The sequence below is a fragment of the Oreochromis niloticus genome, linkage group LG7, assembly GCF_001858045.2.
Source record: "Oreochromis niloticus isolate F11D_XX linkage group LG7, O_niloticus_UMD_NMBU, whole genome shotgun sequence".
Taxonomy (NCBI): Eukaryota; Metazoa; Chordata; class Actinopteri; order Cichliformes; family Cichlidae; genus Oreochromis; species Oreochromis niloticus.
In genome coordinates, this window is record NC_031972.2 from 38,045,223 (window position 1) to 38,066,349 (window position 21,127).

Below are 21,127 nucleotides of genomic sequence, written 5' to 3' on the forward strand. Positions count from 1 at the left end.
TTAAAAGGGAGTTTTTCCTTCCCACTGTCGCCAAAGTGCTTGCTCATAGGGGGTCATATGATTGTTGGGCTTTTCTCTGTATTTATTATTGTGCTATCTACTGTACAATATAAAGCGCCTTGAGGCGACTTTTGTTGTGATTTGGCACTATATAAATAAAATTGAATTGAATTGAATTGAATTGAATTGAATTTCCTTCACTCCCCAAACTGCTCCTCACCTGTAATCGCCTCCAGGCACCTGCCTTAGTAAACATTATCTACCCTAATCTTTGACATTTAACCAGGAAGTTACCTGACCTTCACAGGAAGTCAGACCTCTGGACAGTGGCCATGAATCGACACACCAGCACCATCTGATAAAACTCCGTCCCTAGTGCTGGTAACAGAGGTGATGATGACAAACATGGAGGCAGCTCCTGGGTGAAGTTAAGCATGAAGTTCTGTCCAAAGGCCACAAGGGGCGACAGCTCCTGTAGAGGTCTGTGGAAGCAGCTGTCTGACCTCTATAAACCCTGGATCACATCTGTCTTTTTGGCAGAAATGCTCATTTTAAGGCTTCAAAACGAGACTTCACAACAGCCCCGCCCATGTCTTAACTGTGCTCGCTCGTGGGAAACCAACAGGAAGTGTCAGCTGCCGTGGTAACAGGAAGAGGAGGAAGCAATTCTGTACGACTAAAACACAAATGAAGCAAAAAAGTAAAAATACACAAAAAAGTTAAAATGTAAAACCTCATTACATATTTATTTACACGCATGTTATTGTGGCATTGTCATAGTGATACTGATATCACCCTTGTTAATAATGAGAGTGCTGATGTCATCAACAGCAGTAATGACATCGGCGTGTCTGTGTGCACGGCTTCAGTTTGATTAAAGCTTTATTGTTTTTGATGTGATCAGTTCTGTGAGGAGACCCTTCCTGATTTCCAACATAAATAAAGTTAATACAGTTGTCATGGCAACATTTCAGGCTCCTGTATTTTTCAGCTTCTCTAATGCAAAGGGCGACCTCTCAGTTCGCATCACCAGACAGCCTGGACGAGGTCACTGAGCCACACATCAGGATCAGCTGTAAGTTTGTCACGAAGAAAGTACCGGAGCAGGTTTCAGTCAGATCCATCCCAACAGGTCTTACATCAATATTTGAGTGACCTCATAAACTTTGTGGGTTAGTTTATTCAGAAGCAGGCAGTGCATCATACTGTGTTTCTTATAGTTTAAAGAACACTCCTTTTATCATAGCCGTATGACATCAACTTATTTTTGTAATTTTAAATTTATGTTCTGCTTCTCTTGTTTGTTGTGTAATGAATTATTAATCTCTGGCTCTCTTCCACAGCATGTCTTGGCCTTGCCCTCCCTCCCTGAGCCTGGTTCTGTCGGAGGTTTCTTCCTGTTAAAAGGGAGCTTTTCCTTCCCACTGTCGCCAAAGTGCTTGCTCATAGGGGGTCATATGATTGTTGGGTTTTTCTCTGTATGCATTATTGTAGGGTCTTTACCTTACAATACAAAGCACCTTGAGGTGACTGTTGTTGTGATTTGGCGCTGTATAAATAAAATTGAATTGAATTTATGAATTTCTCATACAGCGTGTTTTTCTTTTTGCATGCATTTGGAAACGATCAGTGATCCACAGGCCATCTCAACGTTTTTGGTTTCTGCTGTATTGTACTGTTGGACAGTTTTCATCTTATGATGTCATGAATATTCTTAAAAATGTGTCATATGCACCATCAATATGAACATTTTCCCAGTTGTGGATGAACAGGTCATTTTTAAAAGAACTCGTGGTTTCCTCTCACCTTACATGTCTTGGTTCTTCCTCTGGTTGCTTTCTCTCGTAATTAGTGTCATAAACTGCAAACAGTGGCAGCCCCAGTGATGTCATTAATTAACAGTTAGCTCACAGTGTGGTTTTCCATGTCATCAGTGAAAATATTATTAAAAAGGTGGGTGAGCCGTAATTCACCGTGGTCAAGTGATTTTAGGATATAAACCAACCTGTCCTGTGCTTGTTTGGATTCAGCAGGTCAATCAATGCTCTTTCATTTCTTCTGTAAAGTCATGAAATATTTGGCGCTTGGTTCTCTGCGTGTACAACTGATTATTACACTTTTCTTTCTTTCCTTGTAAAAATACAGTTATTATACATAATAAGTTATCAGTCACAGTTCTCATACTGTCCAAAACCATGTCATCTAAATTTACTTCAGATTACACCCCACAGTAATCAGATTACACCCCACAGTAAACCAGATTTTCTGGCTGTCTTTCGGCCGGTCAGAGGAGTCCTGACTGTCAGTGGAGGGCCGGGCTGTATTTACTGTATTCCTTTGAGTGAATCTTTGTTCTGTAGTGACCATAAATCGATTTCAGGTTTCTTGTTTCTCTGATTTGTTTTGTCAACAGCACCTGAGACCATCTGTGGAACTAACCTGAGGTTGGATTTGAATTTCACCTACTGTGATTCGGCCTGTTTCTGAAATTGAAGGTTGACCAATGTTTTCAATTTAGACCTTTACATTCAAATTAGGATTATTTAATGTTTCCAGTATGAAGCGTGAACACATGGCACATTGCACAGTGAGCCATACCCACCAGAGGTCTGAGGCCGACACCCACCGCTGATGCCGTCGAGTCAAACGAGAACGGCACATTCTGACTGACTCTCCCAACACCCTGAAAGACACCAATATATTCCTTAGTTCCCTCCTTCCTTCCTTCCTCCTTCCCTCAGTTCCTTGCCTTATTCCCTCACCTACCGTACTTCCTTATAAGGTATGTCCTCCATTTGTCTGTCAATCAAACCGGGAGGCTCCACCAACTCCTTCCTGGAGACATGGTAAGGACATGCAGTATTCTGAGTACTGGAAGTAATTGGACTACTGCAAGTAATCAGAGTACTCTGTAATGTGTTACTTACTGGATGTGTTTCCATATTTGGTTGTCAGGACTGTGGCTACAAACACAACAAGTGTTAGCAATAGCCTTTAGCACATGTTAGCATTGTTACCATTGTGTTTTACTTACGATCGGGTGCGGCGGCGCCGATGATGGCAGGAAGTTGCGTCAGGACCGTGGTCACTGTGGCAACTGCTAAGTACAAATGGGAAATTATGGATACAGTTAGCTCAGTTAGTATCAGTTAGCCACACAAAGACGCTAAGCTAACTTTTTCTTTTACCAGTTTGGGGGTCTTCTTCGGCGCCGCTCACTATTACTTGACATCTTTTCTGATTCGGTGCCACTGCTCGTGTTGCCACGGGAACGAGACCTGCTGGGCAGAGAGCCAATTAAATATCTTGAACGGTCACATGATTCTGAAAACCTGAGGGTGGGCAGACCATCATGATACACAGAGGACAAACATTAAAAAACATTTGAATAAAATTCAGAGGGTGCATCCTCTTGAGGCCGCATTTGAAGGCCAATTACGTCACATATGTCGTGACGTAGGCTGTCCCAATTCGAAGACTCCTCCAAATGCGGCCGACAAATGCGTCCTCCTTTTCCCCAGATTTGAAGGATGGGTCAGGTGTATCCTTTGTGGCCCGCCATATCCCAGAATTCATAGCGTGGCCCAGCCATTTCCAACAATGGCGGCTGGTACTTAGTTTTAAAATTACTCTTATTACTCTTATTTATCTAAAATAAACTTTTATGATATATATCACATATTTGCAAAAGTGCTCTGACGTTTTTGGAGACGTCTGTTACCCACCAGCTCGATAGCTAACCGGGTAGTCAAGGCTCACTAGAGCCGGCGAGAACAGCAAACTCCCGGCACATCGTTTTCAACCCCCCCCCCCGCGGTCTTCCCCTACTCAGGTTAAACATGATATATAAGTCACTTAGATAATTTAAAAATGCTATTGTTTGGCTTTTCCAAGGGTTTTATTTGTTCGTGAATAAATCTGTTTGGCTGAGATTAAAGTTGTAGTTTTCACACAGCTGAATAAACATCAAACAGAAAACTCATTAAACAGAAGTGTGAGATGGTAGAGAATTTACTCCAATGCCCTGTTATATTTTAGATAGCAAGGAGCAGACGGCGGACTTTATTAATCTCCACCGAGACAGCGGTGACGCAAATCTGAAGGCCTCGGTCTTCGGAGGGCCCGGCCCACGTACACCGCGAAGGCCGGGTCCTCCGAAGGATGCAGCCTCCGAATTTGGACACAGCTTTCAGTAGAAACAAAAGAAAGCATTAAAGAAATAACAGTTTCCTTACCTCCTCCTCTGCTCTCTGATTGGTCGATCTCCATCAAGACTTCTGCTCCGCCTAAACACCAACAGGAAAATGTGTCATTTTACTTTCCTCTTTACCTTTCCTTCCTCCCTTCCTGACTTCTTACTTCTCCCCATTGTCCTCCCTTCCAACCTTCCTTTTTTATACCTTTCTTTCCCTATCCCTTCCTTACTTTCTTCCTTTTTCCATTTAAGCCTTCCTTTCATCCTTCCTTCCTTTCATCCTTCTTTCATTTCCTTTCTCCCTTCCTGCCTTACCTTTGTGGTCTTCCTGGGACTTGTTCGTCTTTGTTGGTGTTTGGACAAAACGTTGGGTTGAACAGACCACTGTTTCAAGGAAATCAGAGATTACAGTGGTAATCAGATTACATTCTGCATGAATCAAATTAAATGCATCAGTAATCAGATTACACCTTGCAGAAGGTTGTTTTAAACATACATGTTTGTGTTGTTTTCCCATGGTGCACTGGGCTTAGCATGATCAGGCTTCGCCCTGCCCTCTGACCCTCTGCAAGTTCAGACACGTGATATCATCAAAATACATCATAGCATGTAAGCATCACATGACATCAGCACATGACATCAGCACATTTTCTCACCTCTGAACAGCAGGTAGAGCGTTGTATTTTGTTATTAGTTCAATACTGAAACTTGGCTTCTGATTGGCTGGAATAGAGAAGTGGGGGCAGAGCTGTAGTTTATTTTATTACAGGAACAGATAGTAAAACCAAAACACATCTTCCTAAACACACCTCGACGCGTTGCCCTCACACACACATCAGCTGATGCCGTTTTGTTGTCAATGCCATTTTTCAACAGACAGAGAGACGGAGTTTTAGAGCAAGTGAAACTGGAAGAAAAGGATGCATCATCAGAAACGTGTGTGTGTGTGTCTGTACGTGTGTGTGTGTGTGTGCTTACTTGCTGTGTTTCAGTTTGTGTGTTACAAGGTTTGTCTCCGACATCCTGAAAACAAGAACAAATTTGAGCTCTGCGTGAGTGCGTGTCTGTGCGTTTCTGTGCAAGTGTATCTGTGTGTGTGTGTGTATCTGTGTGCATGTGTGTGCGTGTGTGTGTGCTTGCCTGCTGTCTTTCAATTTGTGTGTTACAAGGTTTGTCTCCGACATCCTGAAAACAAAAACAAATTTGAGTTCTGCGTGAGTGTGTGTCTGTGTATGTGTGTCTGTGTGTGTGTGTGTCTGTGTGTGTGTGTGTGTGCATGTGTGCTTACCTGCTGTGTTTCAGTTTGTGTGTTACAAGGTTTGTCTCCGACATCCTGAAAACAAAAACAAATTTGAGTTCTGCGTGAGTGCATGTCTGTGTATGTGTGTCTGTGTGTGTGTGTGTGTGTGTGTGTGTGCATGTGTGCTTACCTGCTGTGTTTCAGTTTGTGTGTTACAAGGTTTGTCTCCGACATCCTGAAAACAAAAACAAATTTGAGCTCTGCGTGAGTGTGTGTCTGTGTGTTTCTGTGCACGTGTATCTGTGTGTGTGTGTGTGTGTGTGTCTGTGTGAGTCTGTATGTGTATGGGTGTGTTTGTCTCTTTTTTTCTCCTCATGGATCTGTGTGATGTCACAGAGTGCAGGTATCCTTATTTTTTCACTATTTCCAGGTTTTTTGACACGTGAAATGGGTAAAGGTAGGCTGATGGTATGATTTGAGAAGAGTGAAAGGCGGAGCCTAAGACAACCAGGTTTAGTTTATGGAAGCCAGATGAGGGGCAGCCAATCAGAAGAAACCAGGAGAAGCTGAAACATTTTGTTTCAGAATCAGATACAAAGTGTGCAGAGCTGAATACCTGGAGAAGGTGAGCAGATTCAATATCCTCACAGAGGCCGGTGTGCGTTACCTGAAGAAGGTGTGATGTTCAACGCAACACTTCCACAAACGTTTGCAGTTGCGGCGATCGGATGTTTGGAAGAAGAACGAAGTCTCTGAACCCTGAAAGCCATGCAGTTTCTTTTATAAATAAAGTTTTTGCATGTAAAAAAAAAAAAATTATCACATGATCACTGTTAGCATTAGCTTTAGCATTAGTCAGCCAATAGGAACTCACCTTTCTGCCTGACACTCTGAGCTCGAACTTTTCAGCTTTGAAGTGAAGTTTAATGATTCGCTGCCTGCAAAAGACAGCAGACTGAGGGTCACATGACTGAGGTCATATATTTCTCTTTCCCCTTGTTTTGGCTCCGCCCCCTCCTTGCTGCCCCCCCTTAGCTGTTAATCCTCCTGACCATGACTCATTGTCTTCATCTCAGAGATTCCGCCAGAAATGTTAACACACATTTAAACTGATCAATACGTATCATTAAATATTAACACTGATATGAACCTTCTGTTTGGTTCATATCACTGTGATGTCATCCAGGCGTTTTTAACCCACCACAGATATTTTCCCACCAGCTCTTTGTTCTTGAAGATGACCACTCCTACTGGTGTTGGACCCAGGAAGTACTCGGTGTGGTTCTCCCCCCTGCACAAAATCATGGCGTCAGCACGGATCAGTGATTGATCGGCTGAAGTTCTTGTATTGATCAGTGATCAAAAGGCTTACGTAGGCGGCGAACAGAGAGACGCCGTACATCTGCAGAGAGCTGCAGACAGACAGGAAGTGGCGCTGAGCCTCAGAGCGAGGGACGCCACTGCACAGCAAGAGAGAATCAATCATTCAATCATTCAATGTGATTTCTTTTGTTAGTGTGCAGCTCCATCTTTTGTCATGTATTGATTATTGAACATTTTTTAACATTTTTGATGGTGGCAGAACAAAATAAAATATGCGATCAGGTCATGTGATCACAGAAACAAGACCTTTAATAGCACGGCATCACTTCCTGTGTACCTGAGCGTTTTGCGGATGAGTTGAACTTCCTGCGTCTCCTCAGCGTCTGACGTGTTGTCCTCGCTGTGGTTGCCTCGATCCACTGAAACAAACATGGGAGATCAATAATGAACTTACTGACTGATGAAGAAGTCACGCAGATGAACGGGTGTACAGAATTATTTTGATGTTATAAGTCACACATGAGAAAAAACATAATCTGAGCAAACATTTCATTTCATTCATTTCATTTGCAAAAGTGCTCTGACGTTTTTGGAGACGTCTGTTACCTACTAGCTCGATACTCTAATGTCCTGTTATATTTGAGGGAGCAAGGAGCAGGTGGCTGAGTTTATTTCAAACTCCACCGAGACGATCTGCAAATTTAATTAAACATTTAATAAACTATCATCATGTCTTTATTTTTAGTTAGCACATACCTTAAACACTTCAAGCTGTAAGCTAATGATAGTTATATAAGAGCAGATGCATGCTAGTGCATAAGCTGTATGTTTTACGTTCAATGGATGCATGATCTGATTAGTTGACTAATCGCAAAAATAATCGGTGACTAGTTGACTATTAAAATAATCGATTGTGGCAGCCCTAGTATCATAAAAGTTCTAATAATGTACAACAGTTTAATGGGACAGCAGTGCAGAGGCTTGCTTGCCTTTGAACCATCTGGTTTGAAGGAATTAGCAGTAAAGTCATCCAGTGACAGTAGTCAGTATTTCCACTGATGCACAGCAAACAATAACTGTTGATAATTATTTGCTTATGTTGCTGCCATGGTGTAACTCAGTTTAATACAGTAATCTGAGCTTTCCAACAAAGTTACAAATAGGAAAAAGTTACAGTACGATACCTGCTTCCTTTTGGAGCAGATCCAGAGGATAATTTCTTGGGGTGGCATTAAAAAATCAAATGGGGTGGCAAAATCAAAGCCTTTTCTTTACACATATGCAGGTGTTACATTCTCTAATATGTATTATATATGGTTAAAATACATCAAATGCAGTAAGTATACGCAGTAAGTTACACGTATAGTTACACAGTCTGTAACTTTCTTATTGGCTTTAGCCCACATAATTAAACATACAAGTCTATTTTAAGTTTCACACTCTTTTTATTAGAAATAATCAAATTGTTACATGCTTAAATTTACACAAAATGTCAGAAATCTTCTCTGTCATGAACACATTTTTCTATATGCATATGCAATATATTCAGTTTTAGAATTTATGTTCAAATTTAATTCTAGCTAGGCTCAAAGTATTAATGCTAGTTTATTTTAATAAACAACATTATTATATGCAAAACTAGGGTGGCACTGTCACCGCAGTAGATCCGCAGTTTATTTGCGTGAGCACGGAGAACTACCCACCGGAGCGCGAAACTGCAGCAGCACGCTCAAAGCAGACACTCTTGCATGTGCGATGGCTTCTTTGTGTGCGTGGCTTCTGAGGTACACAGGTTTTTGAACTTATGAACAAAGAATGTAATGTAATGCCTGTATTATCTTTTTTCTTGTATGACTTATGATAGAAAAATAATTCCATACATTTTTTTCTCACCCTGCAGCATCAGAGCGCACAGCTGAGCTTTGAGGTGGCCGGAGCACGGCAGGCGACCTCGACGTACGTCCTGACAAAGTTGGAGGTAAAATTGACGCCTGACACAGGAAACACATGAGTTACACCAAGGGTATTTAAAAAACAGGTGAAATTATGGTGGCTTAGTCACGCCAGAGGGCCAACCATGTTGGGGAGCATGTTGGGGAGGAGGGGACCTTTAAGGGCACCTGTGGCAGAGGGCCATATCAGGCCACCTGTGATGAGGTGGCAGGCTTGTTGTGACAGATATGATGCGTTTAGTGTTTCATGGATTTGCTAGGATGCACAGAAACATACCGGGTTGTTTCCTCGTTCAGCTTCGATGGATCTTCGATGTAAAATTTGACTCCAAAGTAGAAAATGTACGGCGGCCCGGCTGGGACAAAAATGGAGAAATGTGCTGTTTGAGAAACTGAGGATAAATCAATAAGACAGATCAGCTATGTTACTGATGAACTTCATGTCCCAGCTCACCGAGCTCTTTGTGCTGCAATAGAGTCTTTGAAGGATCCAACCAGAGCTGAAAGAAACACAAACAGTAACTGCTGCTGCTCCTGAGCATGCTCAGTTTGGCCTTCTTGTTTGTGTTCTCACCGTCTGCTGCCGGTTGTCACAGAACTTTAAACCGAAGAACTCAACCTCGACCACGCCTAGCTCAACAAACACCAGCTGCAAGACGGAGGCCGCCTTCGATGATCTCTGAGGACAACACACTGCGTCACCTTCAGAGCCTTCATCACTCACAGAGACAGGATGCTGAAGAACTTATCAGATCTATTAAACCTATCTTTTCATTTCAATTCATCCATTCATTCTCTTCCACTTAGCCTTATCGGGTCGTGGGGGGATGGAGCCTATGCAAGCCACTATAAACAAGAGACAGGGTAGACCCTGTATTGCCAGCCTGATGTAGGGCTAACACAGAGAAACAGACAACCATTCACACCTATGGGCAATTTAGATTCACCAGGTAACCTTATCCCACTAAATGCATTTCTTTGCACTGTGGGAGGAAGCTGTAGAACCTGGAGAGAAAATGCAGACTCCAGACTCAGGTTTTCTATTTTTTACTGCCACTAAAATCAAAGTTCATAACAGAAAATTCTTATTAATGATCTTTCAAAGTAAATCCCCTCTAAGTGCACAGAGGTTTGATGGTGGCCACAGAGTGGTGACAGTCTTACTCAGAGGAGAGAGGAAACGGCCAACAGGAAGTCGGACTCACCTTGATGCCCTGTTCGACCGTCAGTGTCAGCTTCCTGTTGTCCAGTAGAAGCACTTCTCCGTAAAACTCCTCCCGGTTGCCCCGAAAACAGGCCATTGTCCTGTCATGAGCAGAGTTACAGCCTGATGAAGAAAAAGGTGGCAGCAACAGAGTGATGGTGATGATGAGCATGACATCTGAAGCACCTCAGATAAAAACCACAGAATCAAACTGATCCCTACATGATGGGAAATAGAGTCACCAGCCCCTCTGCTCACCTGCTGCTGATCTTCGTCTTCCTGTCCTCCTCTGGTCCTTTGTCTTTTCTCTTTGTCTGCTCTTCTTCTTCTCTGGTTTCTCTGGGTTTGTTGCTGTGTTACCATAGAGATAACTCCTCCCCCTCTTCTCTGATTTTCATTTTGCTTTGTGTTTCCCTTTAAAAAAACTTCAACAAATAATTCCAAAAAGCATGTGTGTGTACAGAATAATTTGAAATAAAGCTTTATTTACAATCAACACAAATTTTAAGTTTCACTGATGATCAGTTTTTATGCTCAATTTATTACAAATTTTAAAAATCACTCCAGCCTGAGGCTTCTTACTGAGGCTCAGTCAGCTCATTTCCTCTGTGTGTGTGTGTGTGTGTGTGTGTGTGTGTGTGTGTGTGTGTGTGTGTGTGTGTGTGTGTGTGCTGCGTTCACTGCCTCATTAACCTGAGTGCAGGATTAGCAGAGGCTGAGGTGGATCCCGTGAACGCCGCGTCAACACAAAAACGACTTTCAGTGTTTAAAGTCGATTGATAATCAATAAGATTAATTTAAAGATCTTCTGCATTGTGATGTTTTATTAAATCAGTTTTAGTTCAATATTACTAAGGAAAGATCATTTTAAACATCTTTACTTATTTTCACCGCTTACCCTTTTCAGCGTCGCAGGGTGCCGGAGCCTATCTCAGCTGTCTTAGGGTGAGAGTCAGGTTACACCCTGGACAGGGCTAACACAGGCTAACACAGACAACCATTTGCACCTATGGTTTCCAATTAACTTTTTCCACTAACTGCATGTCTTTGGACTGTGTCCACACAGAAAGACCCCAGCATGATGGTAGAATTGAACTCAGGACCTTCTTGCTGTGAGGCACCAGTGCTAACCACCATATTTTACTTTTTTATATTTAAAACTAATACTTAGTGTTCTGTCTCATTATGTACGAAAGTAAATAAAAGTTAATTTAAATACAAAAAGATATATATTCGTAGAAACATGTATGTTTTATTTGTTTCTGTTGAATCTGAGATTTATTTTACAGTTTTAACCAGTTTTTTGTTTTTTACAGTGTAATCAGCTGATAGTGAAATTTTTTACAGTGTGGGATTAAAGTGGCTGTTAAAAACGTCTTGGTTGCGTCGTGTTGCTCAGACCAGCGTTCACACTGAGATCACCCCACTCTTATTTTTAATGAGATTTTTTAAATCTGCGTATTTATTTACGTGACTTTTCTCTTCACTTTGATTTTTAATTCTATTATTTCTATTGATGTTACATTTTTCATATTTTTACCTTTAATTTTTTTTTATCCTGTGACTTCACAGGATAAAAGCATGCTTCAGGATTTTTTACAATAAAAGACTTTATTAAAAAACAGAGGTAAAGTTAAAAATTGATTTTAAATCTGAAATCGAGTGTTCTGATTGGCTTGTGATATTTAACAAAAGGACCAATCATGGCAGCTGACTCCAGTCCTCCCGTCTGCGTTCAGATCCTCGCTGTGATCATCCTCCTCTGTTTTGGAGTCTATAGCTTAATCAAGGTAACCGTCAGACTCTTGATTTTGGGTCCAACATGACCTCCTCTTCATACCGTCCTCCCCTTCTTCTCTGCAGGGAGCCTCCTCCTCCTCCTTCAGCTGGTGGTCAATCCTGGGAGCTGCCTGTCTGCTCGCCACCGCCTTTGCTGCCTTTCGCCTCTATGAGGTCTGCAGGAGAAAGGCAGAGGAGGCGAAGAAGAGGCGAGAAAAAGACGAGCACAGAGGATTGTCTGAGGAGAAGTGATGAAGAGGAGCTTCAGATCAATAATCCTGAATTATTTTAATTTGTCCCAAACGGCTGATGTCACACTTTCTCTCTCCTGATTGGCTGCTGGGTGGTGTTACACTGTAAAAAGATTCTGTAAATTTTTCATGTTTTGTTTTGATGGGATCACCGAGCATTTCCTGTGTGCGTTTATTTTTGAAACTGTGTTCATTGACAGAAAACATTGATTCTGGTCAGATCAATAAATTCACTTTTTAATCAATGATTTCATAAAATCTTATACCCTGGTTCCTTCACAATAAAAGTCAGTCATGTGGAAGTAGTTTCAAAATAAAGTTCAGTAGCAATGTGCAGCTCTGTCTCTAGTCTACTCTTTCAGAATAATAGTGTTTTACAAGACAAGCACAGAACTTGAAAATAAATTACATCTAGGTACAGATTTCAGAGGAAAATCCACAGCTACATACTATGGCTTCAGTTCCAGACTTTCACAATAAAAGTCTCACAGTAGAGTAAAAACTGTTGTAAAATTGATGCTCAATAGCAATAAATCTGATAAAAACTTATTGATTTTAAGAAATACAAACAGCAATGATATGACTTAAAATAAAACCGCTCATCAGTCGATCACGGGGAAAGGCTGCTGAGGCTCCGATTGGTCGTCAGGAAATTTCCCATAAAGCTCGGCACCTGAAGACCTGTCGCTATGGTGATACCACCACACCAAACCTAAGACACAATTTTTCAGCAGTTAGTACTTTAATAGATGCAGAGTACTGCAACACTGAGTCCTGTGATATATTGAGAGTACTATGATACTGTCAGTGTACAGTTACTGAACCGTGACTGTACAGTATTACTGCACTATTACTGTAGTGTTACTGTAGTTTAGTACTGCTATAGTACTCACGGTGAAGGCAGGGACAAGCGGCTGGCTGAACTTTGTTTTGAAGGCGTGAAGAAGACGAAGACGATCTACATCAATAAACAACAAATCACCTGAAACAAACAGGAAGTCAATTCAGAAACAAACAAAAAACAAAGAAACAAACAAAACAAACACACTGTCAAAGAGCAACCAGGAAGTTGAAAATACTCTTTGTTTTTCGGACCATTGTCATAGTCACAGTAGATTCCGACTCGCTGAGGTAACGGCCAATCCAGTGTCTTTGCTCGGTTGTTGTGCTTTGCGGCAAGAGAGCTCTGCAGCCATTGGCTGGCGTGGAGACACCACGAACCGGTGCCCTTCCCTAATTGGTCAAAGCGTCCCAGGCTGCCCCGATAGGCCACGCCTACACTGAACGATTTCCAGTCAGCCAGGGGGCGGAGCTCCCAGTAGTGACAACCATTAGTCATCTCCTGGTCACCTAGGAGACCAAGAAGGAATTTTTTTTTAATTTTTAAAATTAGAAATATTTTATTTTAACTTGTATTATTAAAATTTATTTTAAAAAAATGAATAAAATTTCAATGTCAAATCATTAAATCCAAGTCGTTATTAAATCAACTTATTTTTAAATTCTGACATCTTAAAGACATTCACTTTAGTGTTACTACAGTATTAGTACTGCAATAAGAGTGCAGTATTAATACCCAGCACTGTGTTACCTATAGCAGTCCCGCATAACCTGCTAAAGCTTTGTAAGACATGTGTGGAGGGTTTTGTGGAGGGTGAAGGGTTTTGTGTGGGCAAGCAAAAAGCCATCCTTTAATCGGTCCAGATTATATGCTGCAGAAGATGGTGGCGGGTTGGCGTTATCCAAGATGGTCTGGTATCATTATGCATTCTCTCTTTCTCAGTTAGTTAAGATAAATAACTCCCCTGGGGAGAAGCCGTCATGGGTGGCGATTGAGGAAAGTCTTGTGGCTCCTAAACCTTTAGAGGCCTTTTTCACTCAGAGCGGAAGACCAGTACCGTTTAAAGATCCACTGTTGGCTTTTATACAAGAGACCTGGTTTAGAGCTCATCAATTTATCAACACTAGCCCCTATCTTACCTCTGGAGCCTCTATCTGGTATAATAAGAAAATATTAATTGGTAAGAAACCGTTCAGGTGGGAGGCTTGGGTTACGGCAGGTATCAACCAGGTGGGGGATTTATTTGGGCAAACTGGCATGAAATCATTTGCTGGAATCAGACAAGAATTTAATCTTGATCAAAGGGAACTTTGGAGGTTTTTTCAAGTTAGACATTGTATTAAAGCCATTTTGAACAATAACCCAGACCCTCCATCTAGTATTCAGGAGGTGTTTGCAGCTCCTGGTATCAACAGAATCAGAGCATCCAAATTCTATGGGATCTTCAGAGCGGCACACTCTCCCCATTTGGAGGGGCTGAGGCTGTGCTGGGAGAAGAATCTGGGAATTCAGATTTTGGAGGATAGTTGGAAGAAGCTGGCTTCATCGTGGTATGCTTGCTCACATGAAGCACAATCTCACCTTATCCAATACAAGAACATGTTCCCTCTAAGCCTGAGGGAAAAAAGAAGGAACACACACACACGTAAAGGAAGCACTGAAAACATGCGGTTATCCTAACTGGGCGTTCATAAAGTCAGCAAAGAGGCACAGAAAAGAAGATCAGACACCAGCGAGGGAGGATAAGAAAGACAGACGCAACAACATTGTCATCCCCTATGTAGCCGGTGTATCAGAGAAACTCAGGAGAGTTTTCTCCAAGCACGACATCCCAGTGTACTTCAGACCCAGGAACACACTCAGACAGAAACTTCACCCGAAAGACAAAACTCCAAAACACAGACTTAACAACGTGGTGTATGCTGTACAGTGCAGCGAGGAATGCCCAGACCTCTACATTGGAGAGACCAAACAGCCACTTCACAAGCGCATGGCACAACATAGAAGAGCCACCTCCACAGGACAAGACTCAGCAGTCCATCTGCATCTTAAGGATAAAGGTCACTCTTTCGAGGATGCCAATGTTCACATTTTGGACAGAGAGGACAGATGGTTTGAAAGAGGAGTGAAAGAAGCCATTTATGTCCACTGTGAGCGACCATCTTTGAACAGAGGCGGTGGTTTACGACACCAACTGTCTGCCATCTATAATCCAGTTTTGAGTTCCCTCCCCAGACGCCTTAATGCCCACTCACATCCTGGGCCATCTGACCTCAGGAATTCACATGACAAGGTGGGGCCAGGTTTCACAATGAGCTCACCCGAAACCCTGGCTGATTAGGTCCCACACCCGCTTTCACACCTTGGCTCATGTGATTAGAGGATCACCAGGGGGTGTCCCTCTTTGGGGGGGATACTCCCACTGGGTTTAAATCTGGGACTCTCGGCCATTTGACCTTAGAACTGAAGAAGCTTCTCGGATGAGAGGTGAAACGTCTTCAAGCAACTTAAAGAAGTCCAGACGCTTTTGTTCACAAACTCCTTTGACTACGATGACCAGGATGACTGAGAACCTTCACAGACATATCCAATACAAGTTACTTCACAGAAATTACTGGACCTCCAGTAAGCTAGTCATGTTGAAGCTCGCTGACAATGACACCTACTGGAAATGTCAGGAAGAAGCCAGGACCCTAGTTCATATGTTGTATGTATGCCAGAAAATGATTATTTGTGGGATGGGATCAATAACCTTGTGAATGGTCTTTTTTATCTTAACCTTTCTAAGTATCCAGCTTTGTGTGTCCTGGGTCTGTTACCTCACAGCAATATTTTCACTGGAAGACAGAGGCTATGGGTGCATTTGGCTTTCGTAACAGGATGCAGGATAATACTGAGGCACTGGAAGTCATCTAACCTCTGTTGTTTCAGGGAATGGACTGAACAAATGTCCAAGATGGCATTATATGAACAGGTTACGTACAGAGTTAAGGGGAGAGGAGATATTTTTGATCAGGTCTGGTGTCCCTTTTTGTTGTACATCGACAATGTCTCTTAGATAATGTGATAGGTTGTTTTGTTTTTTTGTCGTTGTTATTGTTGTTGTTGTTGTTCTTTTTCTTTGACAGCCAGTAGAGGAAAGAAATTGTTTAATATAACTAGTGATCAAGGTCGAGTTTAGTTTCTAGGCACCTGGGTGTTCAGCCCCTTTGTTTTGTTTTTGTTGCTGTTTCCCAGTAGGCGGTTTCTTTTCTTTCTTCTGGGGTTTTTTTTCTTTTCTTTCTTTTTTCTTTCTTTAGCTATTGTTAGCTATTATTTGTTTTTTTGCTGTTAATAAAAGGACAGAGGACTGACAATATTATTACTCCTGTTGTCTATGTGTGTATGGTTCTATCCATCCAAAACATGAATTAAAAAAAAAAAAAAAAAAAAAAAAAAAAAATACCCAGCACTGTGTATGACTCCCCAGCAAATCGATCGCGTCCTCCTCGATTTGCAGCCGTCTTATTGGGCGATGGCGTGGCGCTCCGGCTGCTGAGGTAAACACAAAAAAAAAGTTAAAAAAATGTCAACAGCATAGCGGGGATGAAACGGCAAGGTGAAACAGCCAATGAGGTCGTGCCAAAGCATGAGGCAGCAGAGAGGAAGATGAGCGTGACAAAAACATTTCATTTGTTACATGATGGAAGAAAAGTTAATGTTACGACATCATTTCCTTTAAACATGTTAAGCCTTTATTTTGAAATAAAACCAAACATGAACTTTTTAATCAAAACAGGAAATCAAACGCTGATGTGATGTCAGCAGTGATGTGAAAATGGCAAATGGAGAGAGTGATTGGTTGCTAGGAAACCACTCAGCCATGATTGTTTCTACCTGAGCAAGTTGGAGAGGAAGCAGCACGGAGACTGAGGAGGGATAAAAAGGTTAAAGGTTATTTACTGAGGCACGTGTGAACAGGTGAGACAGGTAGGCGCTGTGACCTCATCACCATCTCACTTCTGAATGAGTCAGCTGATCAGTAAATGTGTAATGAGGAGGTGTGGCCTCCTGACTCTACAATTCTCTTGAATCAGCTGACCCATACGGGCGGGACCAACATGTTTATTTAGGAGGTCAGAGATAAAATGACAAACAGGAAGCGATGATGTACAGCTTGGCGGCATCCAGTAGCAGACGTACATACGAAAATCGGCAAACAAAGAGATGGGGCCGAACCAGCTTTTTAATCAGGGAATTAAGAGCGCCTCCTGCTGTCGTTACCTGACCAGCACAGGTGTGTCACTCTACAGGTGAGAAAAGCGCATCTTCCTGTTCTTTCTCTTTCACAATAAAAGCTTGTGCATTCCACACTACTGTGAGCAATGAACTTTATCGTGCTTCTAAGATACATTCAGGTGTATCAAAAAACCAACGGCATCATCACTAACAGCTGTCCTCACCTGCTTTTGTTCTCTTTGCCTCGCAGGCGAGGATCATGACCTTTGACCCCCTGAGGCTCCCAGGTCACCATGTCGCCCTGAACCTTGAGCTCGGCGTGTGCTGTCGAAGCGTCGAAGCTGAAATTATATGCTGCAGACAAAAACATGGAAAACATGGCGTCATCATTATCTGAGGCTCTGCCCCTCAAACACAGTTAAATATTCCACGTCGTGTGCTCACCTGTTGTTTCTATGGCGATAGGCTCTGAAAACTCGCCAGCCGCTGCTTTGTTTCTAGCTCGGACTCGAATGGCAATGAAGCGCGAATCGAACTTCAAACCTGAAATGCAGAAATTGATTTAAACTCAATGATGCCGTAGCCATGCAATAATGACCTCTGACCTCTTACCTGAGATGGTGACCTGAGGTTCGATAATGTCACAGACTTTCTCCCAGCTACCCTCTCCCGCCACTCTCAGTGTGCTGTCACGGTCCGTTTTTCGGTACTCTAGCTCGTAACGTTCGATTGGTCTGCTGCTGCTATCGCCACCACTGTCTGCCTCGCCAGGCGGTCGCCAGGTGACCGTGATGGTGTTGTCACGGACTACACAACTGGAGGCATCGATCTGTGGAGCTCTCGGCACTGAGAAACAAGAAAAACAGGTGACATCTGACCTCACAGAACAACCACCTGAACTGGCTGTGTCAGCTGACCTGGAAGAAAGTGAAGTCGTTGAAGCCCCGCCCTCTCCGCACTGAAGTCCACAGTAAATTGTGACATGTTGTCTGACACCGCAGGGCGAGTGGTTAGGCGGAACGCTGGTGCCATTGTTACCCTAGCAACAGTGTGGGGGCGGATCCCAATGGAGTGGGGTGGGTTAGGTGTTAGTATTTGGGGAAGGGGTTAGAAAGGTTGGGGCGAAGTTTGTACGCAAATCATTGGAGAGCTTCAGTGAGAAGTTTGTTAGTTTGAAAAGATTCAGAAGAATCAACAATATCAAACAGAAAGATTGTAAACAAACAAACAAAAACAAACATCTGACATCATCAAATCAGCACGCAGCTAAACAGCCAATGAAAGCACACATTACACGGCTTTACACAATAAAAAAATAAGACATACCGCTCTTTGATTTGTTTTGCCGCCTGAAAACAAAACAAAACAAAAAACACTTTTAGTTTTTTTTAAATGAAATGATGACCTCTTCCTTGTCTTCATCACGCCTCACCGCGAGAAATTCTTCTTCAGTGTTGATCGTCAGTGTTTGATTTGCAAAGTCAAGAAGCTCCTCGCAAGAGACCAGAGCAAACTTGCCCTCCGACAGCTGCTTCTGAAACGCCATGCAGAAAACAAACCAGTCAATCAATCAATAGCTTCAAAAATAAAAAATGGAAACAAATAAACAAATAAAGTACTGCCAGTGAATAGATATAAAATACATTCATGAATGTATATACATTGCAAATAATATTTTACATTTAAAGTAGAAAAAAATCACTTTAAAAAACAATAAGTAAATAAATATGTAAAACTAAATAATAAATTAAAAAATAAAGTGTTCCAGATAAAAACAATTCATTAAAAAAATAATGTTTCTACCTGAAGCTCCGCCTCCTTCCTTTGCTTCTCTTCTTTGATTATGTAACGGAGCTCCGCCCCCTTCTCCTCCAGGGCAGAGTTTAGCTTCTCCAACTCTGCCTCTAAGTCTGACATCACTTTGCATGACTCCTCCTGATTTAGCAAAGTTAACTTTAGTTATTTTTCCTTTAATTTCTCTTGCCCCACCCACCTAAGCCCCTCCCTCTGTTAATTCAGCCAATTAATGAGCTGACCTGCAGGCCCGCCAGTGTATGGTCAACTGCTTCCAGGAAGTTTTGGAGCTCCTCGTTCTTATTGGCCAAAGTGCTGATGATCCTGCGCAGAGCTTCCTGTTTGCAAACAAACATTTAAAAAATAATTTTTTAATAACTTAAAAAATAACTTTTTTTACAGCACCTTCCTCCATGTCAGTGAAGCATTAAGCAGAGAAACTGTAGAAAGTTTTCTACAGTCATTGGAGCAGAGGCAGCGAGGCACACAGAGCTCCTTTTCCTCATTTTCCTCCCTGATTCCACATCTGGACCATCTGCAGGACAGAGACCAATCAGACGAGAGCCTCGGTTCAGAAGGCGGGTTAAACACCTCAACCAGGATCAGCCTCCGTTGACCATAATTGATCAAAAGAAGGCTTGGCATCCTAGCTGAGGTGAATGGAACCATCACCATCCTGCCAGTCTCTGGCCCGCCCACACCTGCCTGCTCCACCAGTCAGCTGAAGGTCAGCACTGCCCTGTTAGAGCTGCAGCTGTCCGTCCTTCAGATGGCGCTCTCACTGGTTAAAGACTCACCGGAAGTCTGGCAGAAAATCTGGACACACTGAACCAAAATAAAAGATGAAAGCACAGACCGGAGCTTCACCTGATAGCCCTGAGATGATGGAGATGCTCTAAGAATGAACTGACTGATTATTGATTGAATGATTGACAGGTGCATTTTATTGACTGTGCACTGATAAACTGTAATTTCACGCTTTTGTAACGCGTATGTTTTTAGAAACTCAGTAAAGCACATTTGAACAGGACTGAGGTATTTTACTATGAAAATTACTTCGGATGTACGGGTTTTATTTTGAAACTTGGAGGGTTCATTGTGACCCCAAAGTCTGAACACGCTGAAGGTCATGTGACCCTCACCTGTACTCACAGACTGATCAGTATGCAATAATTCACAGCTCTTGTTCTCACTGAGGCTCGGTCGACCAGAGAAAGAGGAGCTAACAGCTAGTAGCTAATCCCCCTTCCCCCGCTTCCATTTCCCTGCACCCCTCCCTCCACCACTTCCGCCCCCCTCCTAGCTTTCACTCACTGCTCGATTGATCACTCATCGATCACACTCTTACCTTCTGAGCTTCCATCACCTGAGACAGAAACAGCGGAGAGTGAGGACGAAGGCACGGGCCTAAAGTGACGGCATACGTCTGTACATACTCACTTCCTGTGAAGTGTGTCAAAATAAGAGCGCGGAGAAGAGAAAACTGATGGGGATGTATATTAATTATTGATTCTCATGTTTGCGCAGAAGTGCCCTTGAGTAAATGTTCTCCTGCTTTCGGAAAGTTTAAAATTCTTCCTTGGCTGTTTTTTGACTTGTGTTCAAACCAGTCCTTGTACCTGACCTCTGAACTTTGACTCACAGGTCGGAGTGTCGGATCATCCTGACAGCGAACACAACGTAAGGCAGAAAAATCCAAACAGCAGCTTTGAATGCCCTTCAAGAAACTATTCCTGGAGATCCTCACAGAGATGAAAGAGAGCTGCTCCGAGAACTCAGCTGAAGGATGAGGACCACTCACACCAAGTATTGACTTTCTGGTGAACATCTGGAGGGCCTGCAGCTGGAGGAGATGTTCAGGGGCTGAAGGAGTGGCTTCCCTGAGTTTTATCTCAGAGACGGGAATGATTTCAGAGAAGCTCCTCTGAACCCAGAGCTGCCCCTGTTGTTTGAGTCCAGTAGGAGACAAATGGAGGAAACATAAACATTAATGAAACACATTAAACGGTAAAAAGAGGCAGCAGTGTTCCAGTCAAACCTTCAGAGCAGACGATTCTCATTGGATGAAACACAGTATTTGTTGGATCTGACTGGAAGCATTCTCAATGTTTTTGCTTTGATTTTAAGGACCTACCTAAAGCTTTCTGCAAGCTAGCAGAGACGCCATCACCTGCTGCTTTACACATTTGTGTGACTGAGTTTTTTTTATTCAGCAGGGTGTTTACGCAGCACAGCAGCCGACTGGCTGTTTAAAGACTACTCGCAGGTCGTGGTCTAAGCCTCACTCACCTTTTCCTTCACTTCTCACATCCACTGAAGTTAAACCTTCC

General features: G+C 42.6%; 2 protein-coding genes and 1 long non-coding RNA gene across 20 annotated transcripts; 1 reads left to right on the forward strand and 2 right to left on the reverse strand.

Moving 5' to 3' along the window:
- Positions 1-268: 268 nt before the first annotated feature.
- On the reverse strand, positions 269-10,358 carry epb41l4a (erythrocyte membrane protein band 4.1 like 4A). 9 transcript variants are annotated; one of them, XM_019361465.2, is made up of 26 exons: positions 10,173-10,231; positions 9,916-10,037; positions 9,285-9,389; positions 9,165-9,210; positions 8,988-9,066; positions 8,652-8,749; positions 7,096-7,177; positions 6,808-6,895; positions 6,637-6,725; positions 6,310-6,373; positions 6,103-6,194; positions 5,626-5,670; positions 5,484-5,528; positions 5,336-5,380; positions 5,174-5,218; positions 5,005-5,102; positions 4,852-4,918; positions 4,692-4,760; positions 4,511-4,579; positions 4,236-4,286; positions 3,189-3,278; positions 3,035-3,100; positions 2,928-2,963; positions 2,767-2,835; positions 2,603-2,683; positions 269-676 (listed from the first exon to the last, which is right to left on the reverse strand). In XM_019361465.2, exons 2-26 carry the CDS (start codon positions 10,009-10,011, stop codon positions 595-597), a joined length of 1,797 nt encoding a protein of 598 aa, XP_019217010.1. In that variant the 5' UTR covers positions 10,012-10,037; positions 10,173-10,231; the 3' UTR covers positions 269-594. The 9 variants fall into 9 exon arrangements, with proteins under 9 accessions (XP_019217010.1, XP_025764590.1, XP_025764591.1 ...); XM_025908805.1 differs by lacking the exon at positions 269-676 and having other exon boundaries at positions 1,512-2,683; positions 9,916-10,015; positions 10,173-10,277; XM_025908806.1 differs by lacking the exon at positions 269-676 and having other exon boundaries at positions 1,512-2,683; positions 3,035-3,097.
- LOC112847339 (uncharacterized) lies at positions 2,758-9,905 on the forward strand. Its single transcript, XR_003220836.1, has 3 exons — positions 2,758-2,846; positions 8,659-8,736; positions 9,307-9,905. It is a non-coding gene; the product is annotated as an uncharacterized LOC112847339 (long non-coding RNA).
- Positions 10,359-12,160: 1,802 nt separating the features above from the next.
- fsd1l (fibronectin type III and SPRY domain containing 1-like) lies at positions 12,161-20,350 on the reverse strand. Of its 10 annotated transcripts, none has more exons than XM_019361466.2 (14): positions 20,146-20,333; positions 19,203-19,622; positions 19,040-19,135; positions 18,807-18,938; positions 18,436-18,537; positions 18,330-18,352; positions 17,921-18,042; positions 17,616-17,849; positions 17,448-17,546; positions 17,228-17,357; positions 16,231-16,316; positions 13,040-13,294; positions 12,838-12,926; positions 12,161-12,656 (listed from the first exon to the last, which is right to left on the reverse strand). In XM_019361466.2, exons 2-14 carry the CDS (start codon positions 19,470-19,472, stop codon positions 12,555-12,557), a joined length of 1,740 nt encoding a protein of 579 aa, XP_019217011.1. In that variant the 5' UTR covers positions 19,473-19,622; positions 20,146-20,333; the 3' UTR covers positions 12,161-12,554. The 10 variants fall into 10 exon arrangements, 8 of the variants coding, with proteins under 8 accessions (XP_019217011.1, XP_005458391.1, XP_025764597.1 ...); XM_005458334.4 differs by having other exon boundaries at positions 16,231-16,319; positions 20,146-20,323; XR_266947.4 differs by lacking the exon at positions 13,040-13,294 and adding an exon at positions 16,662-16,693 and having other exon boundaries at positions 12,514-12,656; positions 20,146-20,350.
- Between the last annotated feature and the right edge of the window lie 777 nt (positions 20,351-21,127).